The 23827-nt window shown below is 40.7% G+C and overlaps 1 protein-coding gene and 1 pseudogene across 1 annotated transcript; both read left to right on the forward strand.

Moving 5' to 3' along the window:
- The first annotated feature begins 403 nt into the window (after nt 1-403).
- LOC128626423 (nuclear transport factor 2-like) lies at nt 404-884 on the forward strand (annotated as a pseudogene).
- Nucleotides 885-10488: 9604 nt separating this feature from the next.
- On the forward strand, nt 10489-13181 carry LOC128626427 (T-cell surface glycoprotein CD1a-like). Its single transcript, XM_053658834.1, has 6 exons — nt 10489-10549; nt 11042-11305; nt 11757-12035; nt 12247-12525; nt 12846-12939; nt 13106-13181. The coding sequence occupies exons 1-6, from the start codon at nt 10489-10491 to the stop codon at nt 13179-13181; spliced, it is 1053 nt and encodes a 350-aa protein (XP_053514809.1).
- The last annotated feature ends 10646 nt before the right edge of the window (nt 13182-23827 follow it).

Here is a 23827-nt window from a genome sequence, read left to right on the forward strand (position 1 = left end):
GGTGAGCAAATTTTACCCTTTGCAACAATATGGATAGACCTGTAGAACATTATTCCAAGTGAAATAAGCAAGTCTGAGAAAGACAAATACCATTTGTTTTCACTCATATGTGGAAACTAATGAACATACTGAACTAAAATACCCCAAAATATTGACACACTCATGGAGAGTAGGCTAACAGTTCTAAGGGTAGATGGGGGAGGGATGAAGCAAAAAAGAAAAATGAGTCATAGACACAGACAACAGTGTGGTAATTGTGGGGTGGGGAGGTGGGTAGAGGTGAAAGAGGATATAAGGGGGATAAACAGTAATGGAAAAAATACGTTTTTTAAAGTGTTTGAGCCACCACTGCTGCCATCGTGCTAGCCCCTTGGGTCTCAACGAGGCCAGGTGATGATCCAGAATGGGAGACAAGCCAATTTGGGAGCAGATTGAATCCAGCTTCATTCAACACTACTACCAGTTATTTATTTGATAATGACAGAACCCAACTAGGTGCAATGTACATTGACACATCATGCCTTACGTGGGAAGGACAGCAATTTCAGGGGAAAACTGCCACTGTGAAGTTGTTTAGCTTTCCATTCCAGAAAATCCAGTACAGCATCATGGCGCAGGACTATCAGCCCATGCCAAATAGCTGCATCATCAGCATGATTGTGGGTCAGCTGAAGGCCAATAAAGACCCCATCATGGGGTTCCACCAGATGTTCCTATTAAAGAACATCAGCGATGCTTGGGTTTGCACCAATGATGTGTTCTGGTTTGCCCTGCACAACTTTGGTTGCCTTCCTCCCAGCCAGGCACTCATGCTGTTTCCTCCTCCCTTTCTTCCTGATACTATTCACACTCCTCCAGATGCTCAAAATATCATACACAAATGAGCAGGGCTGTGGTGGAAGTAGGCACAGTGCACTGCTGCTGCCTAGGTTTTGTGCATGATGTTTGGAAACTAGACTAGTTACATCTGACAGGAGAAGTTTGTGTTGTACCAGCGCATGACTTGGAAAGACTTAAGTAATGCAAACGGTTGTCTTTTTTTTTAAATCTACTGACGAGTTGCTCTAGTAACCCAAAGAAATGAAGGAGAAAGCAGTTGCCTCACCGCCTAGACATTGATTTGTTCAGATGTTTCAATGCCTCATGATAAAATAAAACTACAAAAGTTTTCTTAACAACAACAATAAAAAAAGTGCTTGAGTCAAGCCAATTACATATGAGGGAAAAAGATCTCAAATACTTCTAAAAATAACAGTTTTGCAGCTTCTTTTCTGAATTAAAATTAATAAGGACAGTAAGGAAGGGTACATGGAGGTGGGAGAGTAACCCAGGTGAGGACTGGATTACAGGATAGTTAATAAGATCTTGTGCTCTCTTGAGAGTGCTTACATCTTACTGCAAAGGTGTTACTGTTCCTGTATATCCAGGTGTTATTAACCCAAATATACAGGAACAATGCACAGGGCTTACTTAAAGCAAAGATAAACTTTTTAGTAGAGAAGTTATATGAGTGGAAGGTGACTATCAGTCATGAGCTGCCCAGTTTGGAATTTATGATCGGGTCACCCTGTGAGGTTACTTTCCATAAAACACTTTTATTGCCCAAAACTCTCTTTCTAAAGATAGAATCAGTAACCACATATACATAATATAGAGAAAGAAACTTTACTGTCCCAGGTTCTTTCCACTAGTCTAATAATTAAAGATTTTATTAATTTATTTTTAGAGATAGGGGAAGGGAAAAAGAGAGGGTGAGAAACATCAATATGTGGTTGCTTCTTGTGCGTGTGCACCAGGAACCTAGCCTGCAACCCAGGCTTGTGCCCTGACTAGGAATGAAACCAGCAACTCTGTTTTGCAGGCCAGCACTCAATCCACTGAGCCACACCAGCCAGGCTAGATCTAATAATTAAATCAACAGGAGTCAGATTGACAAGAGAAAATAAGCAAATTAGTAAATATATACACATCACTATCGCTACATGTAAGACTAAAAGAACCTGCATACATGAAGGGTTCAAGGAAATGTAGTTGAATTGATACAGAGAGATCCGATCAGATCACTGCAGAGGAGTAAGAAGGGGCCATAAGAGGCAGCAATGGTAAAAGCCTGGGAAGGGGTTGGCTAAGAAGCTGAATGCCTCCAGAGCACATGTAATAAAAGAGGGCTGGCCCTTTGGCTCTCCTCTCCCCCAAGGATGTCTGGGTGATTTTGCACAGCTGCCTGTGTTTTCCAACAGACAGTAATTTGGATGGGAAGGAACACCAGGTACAGTCTAGGATCAGTCTGGCCTGGCAGAGGGTGGCAGGGTTATGCTTTGCCTGTTCTAGAGGAGACAAGACTTGAGGTAGAAGCCTGCCACTCTTCCAAAACTGCGTAGTTTTCATTTGTTGTTTTAGCTTATATTGTTTTAGTTTGTGAACTAGCTGTATCGAAATGGGGTAATTAAAACTAACAGCAGAAATGATTGGAGAACTCAGATGTTGAAGAGTTTAGCCTTAATCAATAGGCTTAAGTGACTAATTCATGTGGAAAGCTATTGTTCCAAAATTGTGTAATTTTTAAATAAAGGCTCCTTTTCTTTATCACCTTTATCTCCTTTGCCTGTAGAATTTGCCTGGAGAGTGGTGGCAGGCAGCAGTGTAACAGGGTACAACCAGACACCCCCTGCAAAGAGGGAATTGTAATGGGGTCCAGAACTCAGGGTGTCTATTCAGGAAATATTAAAAATATGGGATGGCCTCACCCCAAGTCTGAACCAGGGGATGGGACACATGAGCAGGGCCATTGAGAGTTTTTTAGCATAGCAACAGTTTTGCAAAGAACCTCATGAATGGTGATTTATCATATGTAACTTTTAACTGGTTTCATGGATATGTTACATAGCCGAGGCCTCACCGTAAGCCAGGGAAATGGGAGTGATTTCCACCTAGTATGTAACTGAGAGGCAACTCCCCCTGGTTACAGTGCCTGTGTGAGAACTTGGAGATGATTAGCTCCAAGCCATGGGGCCACCCCTGCCTAGACTTACTATGGCAGACCAGAAAATCTGAAAAAAAACAGGAATGCTAGCAAGTGTAGTGAATTGTGAGAACAGTAGGAAATGGGGCTACACAGGAAGACTGGTGCTGGGATTTAAACCCAGGCACAGTAGCCATGACAGGAGGAACCATGCAGCTTTGGGTCTCCCTTTGCCATAAAGGTTGGGAAGCCAGCAAGCAAGATGTAGCAGCAATGCTGAGCTCTCTCATGGCAGTTTGGAAGAATGCAGAAAGGAACAGCAGGAAGGAAAGGGGTAAAAGGACTCTAGCTGATGGTCCATTAGAAGGTGCCATGTGACTTTGGATTAAGAACTGGAGATCCCGGTGACACAGCTGATGGTGCTGGTAACCAAGAAAGGCCTGCCAGCCAAGCACAGATTACTTGGAAGAACCAGGGGCTACCTGAGCCACGGACTTCTATTTCTTTTCCTGAGATATAGTACCTCGGACTGGGCGAAGGCAGGAAGGAATGACTGTGTGTATTTGGGGATGTTTTAAGGGACTTTGGGATTTTAATGAAGACATTAAATCATTACTCTTAAGTCTGTCTAACTTTTGATAATAAATTAATATTGTGTGAACCCCTTCCCTAGTGGCCAATCAAGGGAAATCATGAGAGACCACATATACAATACCTTTAAAGTAATACAACTACTTGTATATGTGTCTCTCATTTTACTTTTTCCAATCCCAGAAGTTTCCCCACTTTGCTTTCTCCTGCCACCTTATCTATCACCAATGGAATTCATGAAACCCACTTCTGTCTTCTCTATTGGCTGTAATGTATAAAACAGGGTACAATGTTGCCATTTTCCCAGAGCATTTTCTCAATCTGTTGAAGTTTTTCTTCCCAGCAACTGTCATCAGTTTGGCTCAAATAAACTCAAAAAATTCTATACAGATTTGTACATTTATGTTGACGGAAGCAAAATCTCAAATGTTCCACAGAATGAGTGTTGGAGTTCTTTTCATAATAAATTTCAGGTTAAGGAGGAAATTTAAGGAAGATTATGTGAAAGTGAGACAGGATAGTCCCACATAACAAAATTATATGCTATCTTGAGGGTGGTTACACTTCAGAGAGATCTGGAAAAGACTACTTCTGACATTTCAAAGGTGTGTTAACCTGGAAGCACAAGAACAATGGACAGGGCTCACCTAAGGCACAGATAAGCCTTTTATAGACCTGGGCATGATTACCTGCCTAGTTAGAAATTTATGATCAGATCACCCTGTGAGGTGACTTTCTGTCGCTAAACTTGTCAAGTTTATTACATAGGCTTTATTTTGTTCAGTTAAAATGAGGTATATGAGGCAACTTTGAGGGGAACATGAAGTAAGTCACACAGGGGCTTCAAAAGCTCAATGCAGGATGAGGAGATGTTCAGTTAAAGAAAAGTTATTTCTGGTGATAGCTTATTATGGTCAGGGCCCCTATTTTAAATTCTTTGAGGGACAGGTCAAAGTTTCTAGTAAGCCTGCAAGGTCTTAACTGCCTTCCAATCAAAGTAATTCAAATGCTAAAGTCACACCTTTTGGGGAGTCCTGTTCTGAAGCCCTATTATAACAAAACAGGGATTTAGCTTGTTAGCACCCATACAAATGTCTTTTTTGTATTGGTCCAATTATCCCGTTCTTTTCTCAAGAAATTTCCTTGCCCTCATCCTGTAATCAGGACATTAAGTTTCTGCTTGAATCTATGCTTTCCCGAATTGCAATTCTGTGATTCCAAATAAACCCTTACTGCCTCTCATTTTGGCTTTTTAGGGACAAGATAATCTTAACTGTTTCCCCAAATATTTTCTTTCTTAAATTAGTCCTTGATAATTTCTGTTTACTTGTACAAAGAAATAAGAATATAATAGCCAAAGCCCGTTTATCTACAAGTTCCAAAGAGAAATAAAACTTTAAGAGCCTTTTACCAATTATAAACAGCAGGAAAGAGGACAGTCAGCATGCCCAGCAAAGACCAGCTTCTGATGAGAAAAGCATGGACAATAAAGCAGGACCAATTAAGAAGGAAATCTTCGATAAATAACTCCAGAACACTACTTATTTTATTTTCCACAAATTATCACTATTTTTCTTTTAATCCCTGAAGTCCCAAACTCTTTTAAAATATCGTTACATACATCAGGTGATGGGTTCAAGGTCAGTACTAGATGCACATCTCTATGTGACTAATGAAATGGAGAGCCTTAACATTTAAGCCATCAGTTTGGTTATAACACGTGTTTCATAATAGTCTGTGATATTTGATAGTAAACTGTATCTGAGAGATACCACAAACTCTGAAGTTAGTGTTGGTATAGTTTCCCCCCACACCGCCCCATGAACTTTGAAGTCAGTGTTGTGTGTTTTTTCATGACTGGGAAAATATTTCAATTCAATAATCCAAGAGACATCGAAGAACTTCAGCAAATGCTACTCGAGTGTGATATGAGAATGTTGAGTCAAATGTGAAAATGAGAGTGCTTTAGATGAAGATTATGTGGAATTTTGTTCAGAAGATTTAGACAGTAAGTAAGATATTTCTAGTGAAGAAAGTGAAGATGAATTAGATGGGAATGAAGAGTATTTTTTCACATAGGATAAAGAATCAAAATGAGGAAAAAATCATTAAGACAAATTAGAAAACAGCTGCAGAATATTTGGTGTCAACTTCCATTCTTTTGGCCAAACACAAAAAAATGTCAAGACAAATCTTGAAATTTGGAACTGCTTTGTCACACATGATATTTTATTTATCTAATATTATTGTTATAAGCACAATAGAAATTTGTATCTCTTTCATATGATGTAAGAGTTCAGGGGGGAAAAAAGCCTTCAAAGACACTTAGGAGGACTTCATCAACCTCCAGATGTGGCTTCCTTTTGGTTTCATTCATTGTTTTTGTGCTTTTAAAATATATTTTATTGATTATGCTATTACAGTTTCTCTTTTTTTTCTCCCTTTTATTCCCCTCTGACCTGCACCACCCTCCCACTAACATTATTTCCCCTTAGTTCATGTCCAAGGGTCATTCATATGTTTTTTGGCTTCTACATTTTGCATACTGTTCTTAACCTCCCTGTGTCTATTTTGGACCTACCATTTATGGTCCTTATTCCTGGTACCTATTCCTCCATTCTCCCCCAACCCCTTCCCTGCTGATAACCCTACATGTGATTTCCATTTCTCTGATTCTGTTCCTGTTCTGGTTGTTTGCTTCATTTGTTTTTGTTGAAGTTCAGTCATTGACAGTTGTGAGTTTGTTGTCCTTTGTTCATATTTTTTATCTTTTTCTTAGATAAGTCCCCTTAACATTTCATATAATAAGGGCTTAGTGATGATGAAATCCTTTAACTTGACCTTATCTGGGAAGCACTTTATCTGTCCTTCCATTCTAAATGAAAGCTTTGCTAAATAGAGTAATCTTGGAGGTAGGTCCTTACCTTTCATGTGTTTGAATACTTCTTTCCAGCCCCTTCTTGCCTTCAAGGTTTCTTTTGAGAAATCAGCTGATGGTCTTCTGGGAACTTCTTTGTAGGTAACTGTCTCCTTTCCTCTTGCTACTTTTAAGATTTTCTCCTTATTTTTAATCTTGGTTAATGTAATTATGATGTGCCTTAGTAAGTGCTTCCTTGAGTCCAACTTCTTTGGGACTTTCTGAGCTTTCTGGACATCTATTTCCTTTGCCAGATTGGGGAAGTTCTTCTTCATTATTTGTTCAAATAAGTTTTCAAGTTCTTGCTCTTCCTCTTCTCCTTCTGGCACCCTTATGATTTGAATGTTGGAACATTTGAGGTTGTCCTGGAGGTTCCTAAGCCTGTCCTCATTTTTTTGAATTCTTGTTTCTTCCTTCTGGTCCAAGCTGTTGATTTGAGTCCCAGTTTCTTTCCATTCACTGCTGGCCCCCTGTATATTATTCTTTATTTTACTTTGCAAGGCCTTTATTCTTTCCTCTTTTTTGTAACCACACTCAACCAATTCTGTGAACATCCTGATTACCAGTGTTTTGAACTGTGCATCTGATAGGTTGGCTATCTCTTCATTGCTTAGTTCTATTTTTGGAACTTTGATCTGTTCTTTCATTTGGGCATATTTTTTTGTCTGTGCATTCCTGTTACGCTGTAAGGGTTGGAGCCTTAAGTATTCGCTAGGGTGGAGAAACCCACTTGGTTGGGTTGTGGCACTGTATATGGGTGAGGGACAGAGAGGGAACAATGCCTTTGCTCAGCTCTCGACTGGCTTTCAGTCACTTCCCCTGCTACCCACAAGCAAAGGGAGCCATTCTGGTGCTGATTCCTGGGTTGGTGGGTTTGTGTACCTACTAGGACCCTGTGAGTCTCTCCAATGAACTCTCCTGTGAGGCTGGAAGTTTCTTCCATCACCACAATGCCCACATGTTTTTTAGTCAGAGGTTTTGAAAGCTTTAATTTTTTGCACTGGAACTCTGGGTTGCACAGTCTATTTCACTCCCTAGTTGTTCCTCCCAGTTCATCCCCGCACCAATATCAGACTGCCTGGTTCACCAGCCACCACCTCACCTGGTAGGTTCTCCAGTCTTGCCACACATCCTCTCCACTCAGGCTGCCCATCCCCGCCCCTCCTAAAAGTCTGAATGAATGTTTTTTCTCTAACTCCTTGGTTGTTGGACTTCCATACAGTTCAATTTTATGGCAACTCTGATTATTTTTGTTGTTTTGATTTGCTGGGGTTTTTTTTTTTTTTTTGGTTGTGTGAGGAGGTAGTGCATCTACCTAAGGCTCCATCTTGGCCAAAAGTTGTTATCTAATCTTACTATCCAATAAATCCCTCAATTCTATCTTGGTTTTCACAAGAGAGTCCCAAAGAAGTTGGACCCAGTGAGAAACACACCAAGGCATATCATAATTACATTAGCCAAGATTAAATGAAGGAGAGAATCCTAGAAGCAGCAAGGGGACAGTCACCTACAAAGGAGTTCCCATCAGACTGTCAGTGGATTTCTCAAAAGAGACCTTACAGGCAAGAAGGAGCTGAAAAGACGTATTCCAACTCATGAAATCCAAAGACCTACATCCAAGATTGATCTATCCAGCAAAGCTTTCATTTAGAATGGGAAGGGCAGATAAAGTGCTTCTCAGATAAGATCAAATTCAAGGAGTTCATCATCACCAAACCATTATTATATGAAATGTTAAAGGGACTTACCTAAGAAAAAGAAGATAAAAAAGATGAACAGTGAAAGGACAGCAAACTCACAGTTATTAAGAACCACACCTAAAACAAAAGCAAACTAAGAGGACAGCTAGATCAGGAGCAGAACCATAGAAATGAAGATCACATGGAGGGTTAGCAACAGGGGAGTGGGAGAAGGAGAAGGGGGGAGAAGGTACAGAAAATAAGTAGCATAGATGGTAGGTAGAAAATAGATAGGGGGAGGGCAAAAATAGTAGGGAAAATATAAAATCTAAAGAACTTGAGACACGTGGTCATAAACTAAAGGGGGGGAATGGTGGGGGAGGGGGTATGCAGGGTGGAGGGGAATGAAGGGGGGAAACAGAACAACCCTAATGGCATAATCAATAAAAAATATTTTTTAAGAAAGGTGATGTAAAGACAAAAATAAATAAATAAATAAATAAATAAATAAATAAAACTGTAAAAAAAATCTTATAACAGGGTCAGTGTCAGAACAAATAAACAGGTGTTCAGGAATCTCTACAGCTTTGCATAAGTCTTTACACCTTAAACTTCATCCATTTCAAACATAAATTGAAGGAAATTTTAAGGACAGCATAGATATAGCTTCCTTAACAAGCAGGAAAAAAAAAGACATGTTAGGTACTATGCATTCAAAATGGGTTGCTTATCAAAATGTTTTTGCTAGTGTTGTAAAAAGTATTTATGATGAGCATAACAATATTTTTTGTGGTGTTACAAACATTTTACAAAGCCATCTATTGAAGATTCTGATTAATGTTAAAGACATTTTAATTGTTTTCTTAGCTATATCAATGTTTCTGTTATTTAAAAATAATAACTTTAATTCTTTACATTTTTATATTTCTTTGCTTAATAATTTGTAGATTTTAACTGAAAATTTAAAAACACATTTTCACAAAAATATAATGCAATTTGCAATTGAAAAAATTTTTGTCACATTTCAGCACATATTACTAATGAATGTATCTCTTGAATACATGCCACCTACACTGTAATTTTTTAACTGATCTCCACAGGTTTAAGGTATAAGTAATAGGAGATTTATATCACAAGCCTTTGTGTAAATTTCATGCTTATTAGCATATATTTTACTCCTAAATGAAACTGTTTAATATTCCCATTTCACCAACTAGAAGCACAAATAATGATTTTGATGTCTTAAAAAGTATGTTAAAATCTGAATGATTAAAAAATAACTGGATTCCTAAACCAAATTATTCAATCTTTCAAAATGATTCACTGAGCACCTTTAACAGGCATTCTGTAAGATGTTGGAGATCCAGTACAACAGAGGTAGACAGACCTAACACCCCGAGCATACCACTCAAGTCCAGATTCTGAGCAGGCAAAAGTGTTGCCACTTCACAAAATATTGTTTCAAGAAGGCTTGTTTTTGTCTAGTGTCTATATTTATAATAAAACCCACCACACCAAGATTTATAGTTTTTGGTTTTGTGTTTTCTTCTTAAGTAGAATAAAAGCTCCTTGAACAAAGTGAGTGCATTGTACACAACTATATATTCATGAGGGTTGCAAGATGAGTGTAACCAGGCAGGCACCAAGTGACTCTCAGGTCAATGAATACACATCAACACAAGTCAAATAGAGATTTTTCTTAATGTGTTTCACAGTTTCTGTGATGTCTGTGAAGGCTACTGGATCTTCCCTAAGAATAATGGAGTAGTAGTTTACACTGTTACACAGGCAGTCACAGAAGATTCAGGAAATCAGTAAAGCAAACAATGAGATGTCAGAAATACGAATGAGGTGGGGTGTCTCAGAGACAGAAGAAAATATTTTGGAGACTATTTAAATTTGGCAAGAGAAGGAGAGAGTGACAGAAAAAAGCAGGGACATAAGAACATTAGATGGTAATTGGAAAGCCATTTAGTTTTATACATTTATTGTATGAATGAGAAGACTTTTCAATACCACATAAGACTTTATTCCATAGAGGCTGAATTAGAGAAAGGTGACCAGAATGAAGGCTGGTACCGAGGGGAAGATGCTGAAAGCCCATGAGGAGAGTCAGAACTGGAGGAGAAATGAGAAGCTAACTGGTAACAAGGGTGTAGGGAAGGAGTATGTTGGTTTTCTTCTTTTTTTTTTTTTTTTTTTTACTGGGGCAGGGGTGATGGTGCTGGTTTTTCTATTGGTAGAAGGAAGTCAGACAGAAGTATTGTGGGGTAGGGTTTATTTAAAACAGAAATCAAAGACAAACTTTTCTGAGAGAAAGAAGTAACATCTGTGCAGTAATGCTGTTTTTGCGAATTTCATTGCTAGCAGTTCTCTTCGGAGGTGGTGACAGTGAAGATGGTAAGAACTCCGGCAACTGCCCACTGGGTGCAAAAGCGTGTGTGTGTGTGTGTGTGTGTGTGTGTGTGTGTGTGTGTGTGTGTGTTTCTCTGTGTGGGGTCCTCAGAACATACCTGGAGAGTGAGAATGTCAGCACAGTTCCATTCTGAGTATCCCTTCAGCATCACTTCAGGACCCTGTGCTTTCTGAAGGTTGTGCAAGGTGGGGGAGAGTAGGTTTACAATTGTAAGCATATGAAACAAAATTTATTCTTGTGTTATTACTTATTAATTATAGTATGGTTTTTCCTATGAAAAACTATAAATCTATTTTTGCCTCAAACCTTACAGAAAGCATGGGGCTCTGGGCAGGTGAATGTCTGCTGAAGTATCTATGGGTTCTCTTATTTCCAGATTCTGAGATTTCCCTTTCTGGAATTTTTCTTTCTTCCTTCTCTTTCCTTCCCAATCCCTTTTTTCCCCCTCCTCCTATCTTTTTTATTTTTTTAAATAGCCTTCCAGGACCAAATCTTCAAAATCATCGGTACTTTATCGTTACATAACCACTCCTGGACCCAAAGTTGGGGCTCTGGTTGGTTGGGTGAGTTGCAGATTAAGACCTGGAAGGACAACTCTGGTGGTTTTATTTCCCTGCGGCCTTGGTCCAATGGCAACTTCAGCAAGAAGGAGATGACAGAAATAGAAGAATTAATCCAAGGGGCCCACAATGAATTGCTGCATGTACTTCAAAACCATGCCCGTGAATGGATGATTGAATGTAAGTTCAATTCCCAAAGGTAGCTGGTGCAATGTTGGGTGGGGCATGTTTGTCTCAATGGGTTTTTTATTACAATTTTATTCCATATTCAATCTCCTTAGCAATCTCTACCTGTACAATCACTGTAACCTAATTTATCTCATTCAACCTAGTTACTGTAAACACAATTCTCTCACACTAAGTTCTTCTTTATTCTCTTGCTCTCACCAAAGAAAATTTAGGCAATTTTCTTTCAACAATTTACTCCCTTCCATTTCCAAAGAAAAAGTCACTCATTTTTTCACCTTCAAGTACCACCAATTATGTTTTTTCTGAACTTCTGAGAAAATGAAACTTTGCTTCATTACCTCATATCCCCCAAACTTCTCTCTTCTATTTCCTTTTTTTGCTTCTACTTATTTCATCTTTTTTATCTCCCTCTTTCCTCTAATTTACAACCCCTCTTCTCTAGATCCCTTTGAGGTACAATGTACAATAGGCTGTGAGCTGCACTCTGGGAAAGTCAAGCTACACTTCTGGCAACTTGCTTATCAAGGATCAGAGATTCTGAGCTTCCAGAACAGTTCATGGGTGCCATCTCTACAGGGTGGAACTAGAGCTCAGAAGATGTGCAAAGTATTCAACAAGCTCATTGTCTTCAACAAAGGAACGCAGTGGAGGATCAGTAACACTTGTCCACGCTTCCTTTTGGGTCTCCTTGATGCAGGGAAGGCAGATCTCCAGAGAAAAGGTCAGTCCCATATCCTTCCTCCAAGAATTTTCTATTCTAAAATTATACCTTCCTACCATCCCTTTAAACTTAGAAGGAGTCAAGAGAAGAGGGATGATGCGTGATGAATTCCCAGGGTGTGGCAGAGATGTCTCTCTAAACTGATGTGAAGATATGAACCTCCAACTCTGTGTTAGAGTCCTTATCTGAATGTCTTTCCTGTCTTCTGCAGTAAAACCAGAGGCCTGGCTGTCCACTGGCCCCAGTCCTGGTCCTCACCATCTGTTGCTGGTTTGTCATGTCTCTGGCTTCTACCCAAAGCCAATTTCCATTACGTGGATGCGAGGTGGACAGCCACAACAGGCCTCTCAACAAAGTGATATCTTGCCCAATGCTGATGGGACATGGTATCTTCGCAGTTACCTGGACGTGGAAGCCACCAAGACATCTGGCCTGTCTTGCCGGGTGACACACAGCAGTCTAGAAGGCCAGGACATCATCCTCTACTTGGGTAAGAAACAACTGGGGTCCACACTGGGAGTAGGAGTAGATGGTCCACAAGCAGAGCCAAAGAGCCAGATAAAAATCTGGAATTTATGGACTCCAAACCCAAAAGAATGAAAATAAATTAATAAATTAGATTTGAAAATAAAAGACATGCAGATGTAGGAAGATGTTCAGGGTTAGATGAAAGATTCATCTGTGAAAAGGGATGACAGGAAGAAAGGAGATTAGTGAGGCGAACATTCAGATTTAAAAAAGCAGGTGAGGGAAATGCAGTAACAAGGGGTGGATTTGAAATGACACCCTCGTGTGCACCTGAACCCACAGACCGTCCTAAGTCCAAGGGCTTGATCATCTTGGCAGTGATGGTCCCCCTGGTGCTTCTTCTGACAGGTCTTGCATTTTGGCTTAAAAAGCGCTGGTGAGTTTTCTGTATCCATCTTTCCTTTTCTTTTATCCACTCCTTACTTGTTGTCCTGTATTTTTTTCCCTTTCTCCTAATTCTTCTTTCTCCAGTCCCTTTCCTTTTACTCTTCAATTCTCACCTCCACCTCATGCACAGTAATGTTTATCTCTGTTCTTATTAGGACACACTGTGAACCTGCTCCCACTCTTCTTCCTTTGGAGAGATCCCAGCAGCCCAGGGACTCAAAATATACTTAAAACTCAGCATGGTGATCATGTCCTTTCAACTTTCTTTTGTACAATTTTTGTTGTTGTTTACCTATGTTTATCTAATGGTCTGTTATTAATATACACTAGTTGTAATTTTGCAGGATTTGCTTTCTGACCCGGTTCTGAGATTTTAAAACTCATATGTTAACTCTGGATAAAATGGGATCCTAGTAATCTCTACATATTGGAAAATTAATGAATCTCAGGCCCATGTAAGATGTCACTTCTTGGGGGGGGGGCGTTCCCTGATTCACAAGTGGAAGCAGTGTATGAACTCCCACCACACTTTGCAGCACCCTTTGCCCAGTTTATACTTTTTATCCTCTGTTACAGCTATGCAGGTCCCTTTTCCTTCTAATTTTTAAGTTTTCTGAGAGCAAAGTCTGTATTTTCTTAAAGTTTGTATTATTTATAAAGTGTATTAACTGTATGGAGTATACTTTCAGTGAAAAAAACTGTGTTAAGTTTATGCCAAATATAGTCTTTTCTTATTGTTTATCTTCCTGACGTGTGTTGTAGTTGAGACATTTTATGCTTTTTGTTAAAAGTCTTCATACTTTACTAGTTCCTTGGTGACTTCTCTGAGTCCCTGAAAAGACAAACAATTTTGCCTCTAACTATTCTTACAACTGTAGAGACCTATTTGTGTGAAATTTTTGTTCCAAGTATTTTAAACAAAAAGGGAAAGGCAGGATACAGTCCTCGCTATTTGCTGTGTTTCAGGGATAAACAGAGTTACCACCTTGGAGCTGGTAGAAATCTATATTCTTGGACCTCACCTCAAAATTACTAAATCATAATTGCTCTTTAGCAAAATCAGCAAGGGATTCCTTAGGTACATTGAAATCTGAGAAGCACTGATAAAGGTGCAGTCTGAGAGGCAGCAGTGCAAGCGTGTCACAGAAGCAAAAAGATGCTCAAGAAAAAAGTGTCGATAGTCAGGATTGAAGTGAGACCAAAGCAAGGGGTGTACACACTCTACCTTCCTACTGGTTGTGGCTCTTGTGTTGAAGACACAGCCAACACTAAGGTAATAAACACTGATCCGTTGCTCCTAGGGAAAACACAGTTCCTGTGAATCTCTGGTGAGATCATTTTTGTCAGCTAGTGAATACACAGCTCTGTTTTGTATATGTTTCTGCCACCAGAGGGGGGAGGGGAGGGAATTTAAGGGAAAAAAATGGGAGGGATTTAGAGGAACAAGTATAAAGGACACAGGGACAATAACTAAGGGGGGTGGAAAGGGGAGGGAGGTGGGGAGCACAGGGAGGGGTGGACTGGAATGGGAGAAATAGACAGAAAACTATACTTGAAAAATAACTAAATAAAAAAAGACACTGCCTTTAATGTACACATAATTTCAAATGATTTATTTATTATATGCAGTATTTAAAAATATTTTATTTACCTATTTTGGGGTGGGGGAAGAGAGGGAGAGAAACATTGATGTGAGAGAAACACCAATCAGTTGTTTCTTGTATGAGTACCAACCAGGACTGGACTTGCAACCCAGGAATGTGCCCTGATGGGGAACTGAATTGGTGACCTTTTGCTGCATGGGTGATGCCCAACCAACTGAACCACACTAGCCAGAACTATATGTAGTATTTTTAAATACTAAAACACCAGCCAAGAGTGTTTAACATCTTCCTGAACCTGGGTAATGCAATTACAAGTATTTTTTGACTTTTAGCCATAATAGACAGCTGTGCTGTGCTGTCTATTATGTTTGTTTTTTTTTTTTTAATTTAAAAGGTCATTATGTGAGGTAAGATAGAGAGCAAACCAAGGCAGGAAGGAGAGGGCAGCCATGTCTCACCCACTGGCCCAGTAGCCCTGAGCCCAAAGTCCCCAGAGATTTGGGTCATTATTACTTGAGGGGGAATGTTATGGTGGAATGAGCAACCAGAGGGGAAATAAAGGCAGGGCCCTCACCATTACAATCTAACAAACGCTTACTGCAGGGGGCTACAAGCAAAAGCCCACAGTCCTGAGCCTGGTCTGAAAAGGCTGTCAGGAGTCCCAAACAAGTGAAACTATGATAGTGTAGGAGGCAGGAGCTCTTCAAAGTCTGTGCATATCATCTCCACTAGCTGGGAAAAGGAAAACCTTGAGTCCGTATATTCATCCTGGCAGATAGAAAGGGAGGGGTCCACAGTGCCTCCCCTCAAAAAAAAATATAAAACAACTTTGGTTAATGGCCTGCCCCCAAAAATGTACCTAAAATGAACAAATAGAGTCTGGAACAAGATGAGGATTCAGCTAACAGACCCCCACCCATACCTACATTGGGGTAGTCACGTCTCTTCAGGGGAGACCAGCACCACCTTTACCTGCTAATCAAAATGTAACTTCTTTGCCCCACCCCATCAGTGATATAAGTCCTCAGAATGAAGGGCTCACTCCCTTCTCCTGGCCCCGTGACTCTCTTGGCACATGGAGGACCCCTGGCCGGCTGGCCTCTGGCTTGGGGGGGCCCAGGCCACCTCATTTGGCCATTAGGCCTGTACTGTTGCCACCCATGCTTTGCTTTCCTATTAGAACTTAGCATTAGTAAACTTTGTGTGCATGCTGCTAGTAGGCTTGCTGTCCTGTAAATTTTTTTTTTGTATAATGTATTGTTGGGAACTGCTCTGCCTGGTCTCAGGAGCTGTAAACCCCCCATAGATAAGGCTGAGTGAGTGAGCTTTGGACTGTGAGCCACTAAGGAGACAAACCTTATCTCCCTCGCAGGAATGCTGCTTCTGCTTTATCTATCTCTGGCCCCCAACGCTTGGTTGGTTAGTCAATGATGGGTAAGACCCCTCAGAGAGGAGGCAACCTAAGCCAGACACAATCACTTGGGAGGCCTTCAAAGAAGGACTCAGGGGCCTACAACAAAAAGGGAGTGATGGACCCTCGTCCCCCGGCTATTCTGACATAGCCTGCGTCCCCATTTCTGTCTGGGAGAAGAGCTTTCTGGCTCTAATCCACCTAAGCCTAAAAACCTATGATGTGGAGGGCAGTGCATCCCTCTGCCAGCTAGAGTGGGTTCTGGGGTGACCGGGCATAAGAAAGAATTCATAAAGTCCTGTGAAGTCTGCTTTGCTAAGAGTGCTTTCATTCATACGATAAGGGTCTGAGCAGGAAATGAGTATGTCTCCCAAAGTTTTTGCAATCCCCGTACCTAACAGAAACTGACTCATATTAATGCCTCAGATTTCTTTGAAATGTTATCTATTGTTTGATCCTTGCCACCTGACATTGACTGATGTGCTTTACCTGTATTCCTGTGTATTACAAACCTAATAAAAGTCATTGAGGAAGGGGTTCTTGGTCTTTTTCCTTTGAGACATTGACCACCTCTCCTCCCCAAGCAGATCATGTCTTGGTAGTTTTATTTTCATCCGTGGCAGATGCAGGGACTTGCGGGCAAAGTTTCTCCCACAATGTATCTTATTGGTTATGCCATTACAGTTGTCCCCTTTCCCCCACTCACTCTCCTCCACCCTGCACACCTCCTTTACCCCACATTTCCCTTCATTTAGTTCATGTCCATGTGTCATAAGTTCTTTAGCATCTACATTTTCCACACTACTCTTGCCCTCCCCCTGTGTATTTTCTCCCCACCATCTATGCTATTTATTCTCTGTACCTTCTCCCCCTTCCTCCTCCCACTCCTCTGTTGCTAACCCTCCATGTGATCTCCACTTCTGTGGCTCCGCTCCTGTTTTAGGTGTACGCTTAGTTTGCTTTTGTTTTAGGTGTGGTTGTTAATAACTGTAATTTTGCTATCCTTTCACTATTCACATTTTTTATCTTCTTTTTCTTAGATAAGCCCCTTTAACATTTCATATAATAAGGGCTTGGTGATGATGAACTTCTTGAACTTGACCTTATCTGAGAAGCACTTTATCTGCCCTTCAACTCTCAATGAAAGCTTTCCTGGATAGATCAATCTTGAATGTAGGTTCTTGCCTTTATGACTTGGAATACTTCTTTCCAGCTCCTTCTTGCCTGTAAGGTCTCTTCTGAGAAATCAGCTGACAGTCTGATAGGAACTCCTTTGTAGGTGACTGTCCCCTTATCTCTTGCTGCTTCTAGAATTCTCTCCTTCATTTTATTCTTGGCTAATGCAATTATAATGTGCCTTGGTGTGTTCCTTCTTGGGTCCAACTTCTTTGGGACTCTCTGTGCTTCCTGGATGTCTATTTCCTTTGCCAGATTGGGGAAGTTCTCCTTTATTATTTGTTCAGATAAGTTTTCCACGTGTTGCTGCTCCTCTTCCCCTTCTGTACCCTTATAATTCAGATGTTGTAACGTTTAAAGATGTTCTGGAGGTTCCTAAGCCTCTCCTCATTTTTTTTTTAATTCTTGTTTTTTCATTCTTTTCTGTTTGGTTGTTTCTTTCTTCCTTCTAGTCCACTCCATTGATTTTGAGTCCCAGTTTCCTTTCCATTACTATTGGTTCCTTGTGCATTTTGCTTCTTTTCACTTAGCATAGCCTTTATTTTTTCATCTAATTTGTGACTAAAATCATCCAGTTCTATGAGCATCCTGATTACCAGTGTTTTGAACTGTGTATCTGATAGGTTGGCTATCTCTTTGTTGCTTAAAAGCATTACCTCTGAGGCTTTGATATGTTCTTCTGTTTGAGCCATAATGTTTTGGTCAGGTGGCACCTATTATGTATGAATGGCAGAGCCTTAGATTTTCACCAGGGCGGGGCAACCCAGTTTCTGGGTTGTGACGCTGTATGAGGGGGTGGGGATAAAGGGGATAATGGCATTTCTTCTCTCTCTCAGATTTCAGTCCCCTCTGTTGCTTCCCACAAGCAAATTGGGCCCTTCTGGTGCTGATTCCCGGGTGGATGGGCTTGTATACGTTCTGGGACCTTGTGGGTCTCTCTAACAAATTCTCCTCTGAGGCTAAAAGTCTCTTCCAGCACATTTTTAATCGGTGCTTTTAGGCTTTATTTTCTGGCTCTGGGGCCCTGGGTTGTGTGGTCTGCCTGGCTGCCCGTTTTTGCCTAGTTTATCTGCGTGCAGTGTTGTGACCAAGGTCAGCACCACGCTATGTGTACTCCCACATTTGCTAGCCACTGCCTTTTCCTGCCACAACCCCTCTCTGCCAATTGCCGATTCTACCCTGTAGTAGACTGCTGTGCCTAATTTTAGGAGATGTATCTCTACCCCTTGTGGCTAAGGGTGAGAGACGACCTTTGGAATGCCAGCCACAGGAGACAAAGCCTGTCTCTGGTAGCAAATGCTGCCTCGATTCCTCTCCCTGCCCCCAAAGCTTGGTCGGAAGTCAATGACAGGTAAGACCCCTCACAGCGGGGGGCAACCTAAGCTAGACTTGATCACATGGGAGGCCTTCATGGAAAGACTGGCGGGGGGGGGGGAGACCTGCAACAAAGAGCAATAGACTCTTGCCTCCCGGCTTTGACATAGCCCGAGTCCCCATGTTCTCTGGGAGAAGCACTTCCTGGCTCTAATCCCCTTAAGCCTGAATACCTGTTGGGGAGAGGTGCAGCTCCTTGCCTTGCTAGAGCATGTCCTGGGAAAAAATCTGGCATCACAAAGACTTGCTGATAAACCTGTGAAATCTGCTCTGCTAAGAGTGCTTTCATTCATATGATAAAAATCCGAGAGGAAATGAGTACGTATGCCAAAGTTTCTGCAACTCTCTTCCTGACAGACACTGACTCATAGTAAGCCCTCAGATTTCTTTGAAATGTTATCTACTATTTGATCTTTGCTGCCCTGTATTCCTGTGTATTACAACCCAATAAAAGGCTATGGAAGAGGGCACTCAGGGCCTTTTTTTCCTCAGAGAAACTGGCCGCTGGTGGCCTTTGTCTCCCCGGAGAAACTGGCCACAGCCCACTCCTCCTCCCCAAGCAGATGTCAGCATGTCTCGGTCATTATTCACTCACTCATGTCTGTGGCACTGGGGGGACTCGAGAGAGAAGTCGCCCCCACACTACCCCTCTTACAGGTCTGGTTGAATGGTTTTCAGACTTCCATACAGTTCAGTTTTCTGCCTGTTCTGGTTGTGTTTTTGTTTCTAAATCTTTGTTGTCCTTATTTTTGGTTGTGCAAGGAGGCACAATATTTCCACCTACACCTCCATCTTGGCCAACAGTCTGTAATCTTTTTTTTATTGTTGTTCAAGTACAGTTGTCTCCATTTTCCCCCCCACCACTCCCCCTGCCCCACTCATCCCCACCTCCCACCCTCAATCCTACCCCCCTTTGCCTTCATCCATGTGCCCTTCATACATGTTCCTTGACAATCCATCCCCTCTGCCCCCCATGTCATGTAATTCTTTACTGTGTCTATAAGAAGAACCAAGTTCCTGGCAGTGTCTCCCATAACAATTACATGGTAAATTCACAAATCTAGCTCCTTCTCCATCCTAGCTTCATTAAAGCATTATAAATGTTATTTTAGAACATTGTAAGGAGCTCCATGTATAGGTCAGCAAATTCCTCTATTTCCTATTTTTATTGTTTGAAATATATTTTATTGATTATGCTATTATAAGTGTCTCATTTACACCCCTTTATTGCCCTCTGCCCTGCATACCCCCTGCCACCCACATTCTCTCCTTTTAGTTCATGTCCATGGGTCATACATATAAGTTCTTTGTCTTCTCCATTTCCTACATTATTCTTAACCCCCCTGTCTATTTTGTACCTACCATTTATGCTACTTATTCTCTGTTTCTTTCCCACCTCTCTCCCCCTCCCACTCTCCTACTGATAACCCTCCATGTGATCTCCATTTCTGTGATTCTGTTGCTGTTCTAGTTGTTTGTTTTTGTTTTGTTTTTTTGGGGGGGGTCAGTTGTTAATAGCTGTGAGTTTGTTGTCATTTTACTGTTCATATTCTTTAGGTTCTTTTTCTTAGATAAGTCCCTTTAAAATTTCATATAAGGACTAGGTGATGATGAACTTCTTTAACTTGACCTTATCTGGGAAGCACTTTATCAGCCCTTCTGTTACAAATGATAGCTTTGCTGAATAGGGTAATCTTGGATGCAGGTCCTTGCCTTTGATGACTTCAAATATTTCTTTCCAGCCTCTTCTGGCCCTTAAGGTTTCTTTTAAGAAATCAGCTGACAGTCCAATGGGAACTCCTTTGTAGGTAACTGTCTCCTTTTCTCTTGCTGCTTTTAAGATTCTCTCCTTATCTTTAATCTTGGATAATGTACTTATGATGTGGCTTGGTGTGTTCCTCCTTAGGTCCAACTTCTTTGGGACTCTGAGTTTCCTAGACTTCCTGGAAGTCTATTTTCTTCACCAGATTAAGAAAGGTTTTCTTCATTATTTGTTCAAATAAGTTTTCAATTTCTTGGTCTTCCTCTTTTCTTTCTGGCACCCCTATGATTCATTTGGATGTTGGAATGTTTGAAGATGTCCTAAAGGTTCCTAAGCCTCTCCTCATTTTTTTGAATTCTTGTTTCTTCATTCTGGTTGCTAAGTTGGTTGAATGTTTCTTTTTTCCTTCTGGTCCAAACCCTTTATTCATGTCTTGGTTTCCTTCCCCTCACTGTTGGTTCCCTTTAGATTCTTCTTTATTTCACATGATGTGATTTTCATTGGTGCCTGGGTCTTTTTTATGCTGTTGAAGTACCCAGTAACTTCCTGGAGCATCCTGATAACCAGTGTTCTGAACTGTGTATCTGATAATTTGGCCATCTCTTTGTTGCTTAGTTGTATTTTTTCTGGAGCTTTGAACTGTTCTTTCATTCAGGCCATTTTTTTTTTTTTTGTCTCAGTGAACCTGTTGTATAATAACGCCTAAGAGCACAGGCTTAGGTGTTCACCACAGTGGGGTAACCCACATGGCTGCATTGTAACACTGTATGTGGGGAAGGGGTCCAAGAAGGAACAGTGCTGCTTGATTACAGACCAGATTTCCATCACTTTGACTGCTACCACTGCCTGCAATCAAATAAGGCCTTTCTGGTGCTTATTCCCAGGTGGGTGGGTTTGTGTCCTTTCTAGACCTTGTGGGTCTCTCCAACAAACTCTCTTGTGATGTTGGGAGTTTCTCCCACTGCCACCTAAACACCCACAAGTGTTTTCAGTCAGAGGCTTTGAGGCTTTATTTCCCTGTGCTGGAACCCTCGGTTGTGTGGTCTGATTGACTCCCTGGTTGTTCCTCCTGGTTTATCTGTATACAAATGTGGGACAACCTAGTCTGCAAGCCACCACCTCACCTGGCCTGCCAGCCACTGCCTTGCCCACCCCAGTCCTCTAGCTGCTGCCTTGCCATGAGTCCTCTCTGCCTCTTCTACTGATCAGGATGAATGCTACTTCTTTAACTCCTTGGTTTTTGGACTTCTATACAGTTTGATTTCTCTCATTTCTGGTTGTTTTTAAATTTGTTGTCCTTGTTCTCGTTGTGCAAGGAGGCACAGAGTGTCTATCTATGCCTCTCCTCTTCTTTTTTCTGGATTTAATGCATTGCTTATTTATTAAAACTGAACTCATGGCCAACAACACCATAACTCATGCCTGAACAAAGCTTATCTATATATGCATTTCCTCTGTAAGTCATACTACAGTCTATATGTACTTAGCAACACTAGAGAGCTCCTTAGCACTATGCTTCCAGGATATTCTAAACACCAAAATTACAATAAAGAGCACAACAATATGAAAAATGAGGCACTAAATACACTATGAAAGGGACACTTGGTTATAATGTAAGAACTGAAACAATAAGGCAGAGTGTCACCTTGTTCAACCTCAGCACACATGGCAGTGTAAGTTGTGATATCCATGACCAAATTCAATTACTTCAGAATTTACTAATTTCGGAAATAATTCTTAAGCACTTGCTATGCAGCAGGGACATACTGAGCATAAAATAGTGGGGGAGAGAAAGGTCATCACTGTCTTCTGAGTTTGAAAACTTTGCCTTCCTCATCTGATTCCACAAGTTTACTGTTTTCATTGTTGCATCTATCTTACTTTCTTAGTACAGCTACTCATTTGGGTTGAACTAGAGGAAAGGGACTTCATTTTACTTTGTGTAGAGAGCTGAGAGAAGGGGACCAGGGCAAGGACAACATCCATATGAACCTAGTACAGGTGGCAGCAGCTGCACATGTCAAAATTTTGGTGAAATAAAGTGAGATGGGAGAGCAGAAAAATATTAAAATAGTGGGATGAGGAAGAGCATACTGTGGAACTTCTGCAGTCTTCCCACCTGAGTTAAGCTGGTTCATTGCTTCTCTAGATTCCAATCTACTTTGTCACCAGTGCATGGCAGCCATGTGGTTTTGGGTTGGTTGACTCCACTCTCATCTGTATTTTGAACCTGATCAACCTAAGGCAAATATGAAAAGGCATCCTTTGAGAATATGACAGGTAAAAGGTGGACTGGTAACCTATAATTTAAGCCAAATCATCATACAGATCCCCCTTATCCTAGCTCAGAGTGATGGTTCAGGGCTAGGCATCTGCTCTAAGGTGGTGCAGTTTATATGAAGCCTGATTCTTATGATGGAGTCTAGGGAAAAGAGATGCTCCTTCTTGTCCTGGATGTTATGGTGTGAGGTATAAAACTTGCAACAATTAAAGCTATTTTTTCAACATTAGAGAAGTAAGCTGAGGATAAATTTATACAAGCAAGGCAGAGAAATTATATACTTGAAATTTGTTAAGAGGGTAGAACTTAAGTGTTCTCAACACAAAAAAAGACTAAAACAAGTAACTATGTGAAGTTAACAGACATGCTCATTAACTTGTCATGATCACTTCACAACACATACATAGATGAAAACATTGAGTTGTAGACTTTAAATATATAAACTTTTCATTCATCAATTATACCTCAATAGAGCTGAAACAACAACCAACATAAATGTGTTTTAAAAAGTCAGAGACAAGAGACCCACAGAAGAGCCCAAGTTAAACTCTAGTTAATGCCTGAGAGACCCTGACTTCTCAGTTATGTCAGGCTATTAATTCCCTTTATCACCTTAGGCCAACAAGAGAATTCTTTCTTTTCTTTGAGAGAGAAACATCCTCTATGATATACATAAACCTCGGGGGACTTAGTTAATTGTTACTTTTACTTGCAACATTTCTCTTTACTTATCTCTTTCCTTTACTCTTTAAACTTGGTTTCTTACCCTTTTGCTTTTTCTAGCAGGTCTCCATTCTGTTAAACTCTTACACCTTCTTGCTGTTTATCTGTGACATCCACACAATCCCTTTCTTTAACTCTTTGCACGTGTTTCTCACAAACCACGGATAAGGAATCAAACTGCTGGTTCAGCTGTTGGGTAAATAAGTAACTCCTAAAATAGTCTCTGATCTTCCTTGTTTTCTTCAGTTAAATGGAGACAAAAATACATACTTTCAGTGTTTTCAGAGAAATGAAAAAACGATCTAGCACCAGCATATAAAAAATCGTAAAATGCTGCCATGATGACAGTTAAAAATAATCAAAACACTAGGCATTTACCATGGAGTTTCTTCTGCAACAGTAAGTTTGTTTCTTTTGTTCATTCATTCATTCATTCATTTATTCATTCCCTACATCCTCAGCGTTTACTATTTGTATCATAAATATAGTCACTGAAAGTTGTTCTAAATATATGAGAAGCAGCTGTGTCTCCAGAAATTTAAGTAT

This window comes from Artibeus jamaicensis, unplaced genomic scaffold (genome assembly GCF_021234435.1).
Source record: "Artibeus jamaicensis isolate MK-2021 breed Jamaican fruit bat unplaced genomic scaffold, CSHL_Jam_final contig_2197, whole genome shotgun sequence".
Taxonomy (NCBI): domain Eukaryota; kingdom Metazoa; phylum Chordata; class Mammalia; order Chiroptera; family Phyllostomidae; genus Artibeus; species Artibeus jamaicensis.

Bases quoted from the DNA above. Each gene is read 5' to 3' on its own strand.
- LOC128626427 (XM_053658834.1), top strand. From the start codon at position 10,489: ATGCTGTTTTTGCGAATTTCATTGCTAGCAGTTCTCTTCGGAGGTGGT. The intron at 10,550-11,041 runs GTAAGAACTCCG...TTTTTTAAATAG, and splicing joins AGGTGGTGACAGTGAAGATG to CCTTCCAGGACCAAATCTTC. The intron at 12,526-12,845 runs GTAAGAAACAAC...CTGAACCCACAG, and splicing joins GGACATCATCCTCTACTTGG to ACCGTCCTAAGTCCAAGGGC.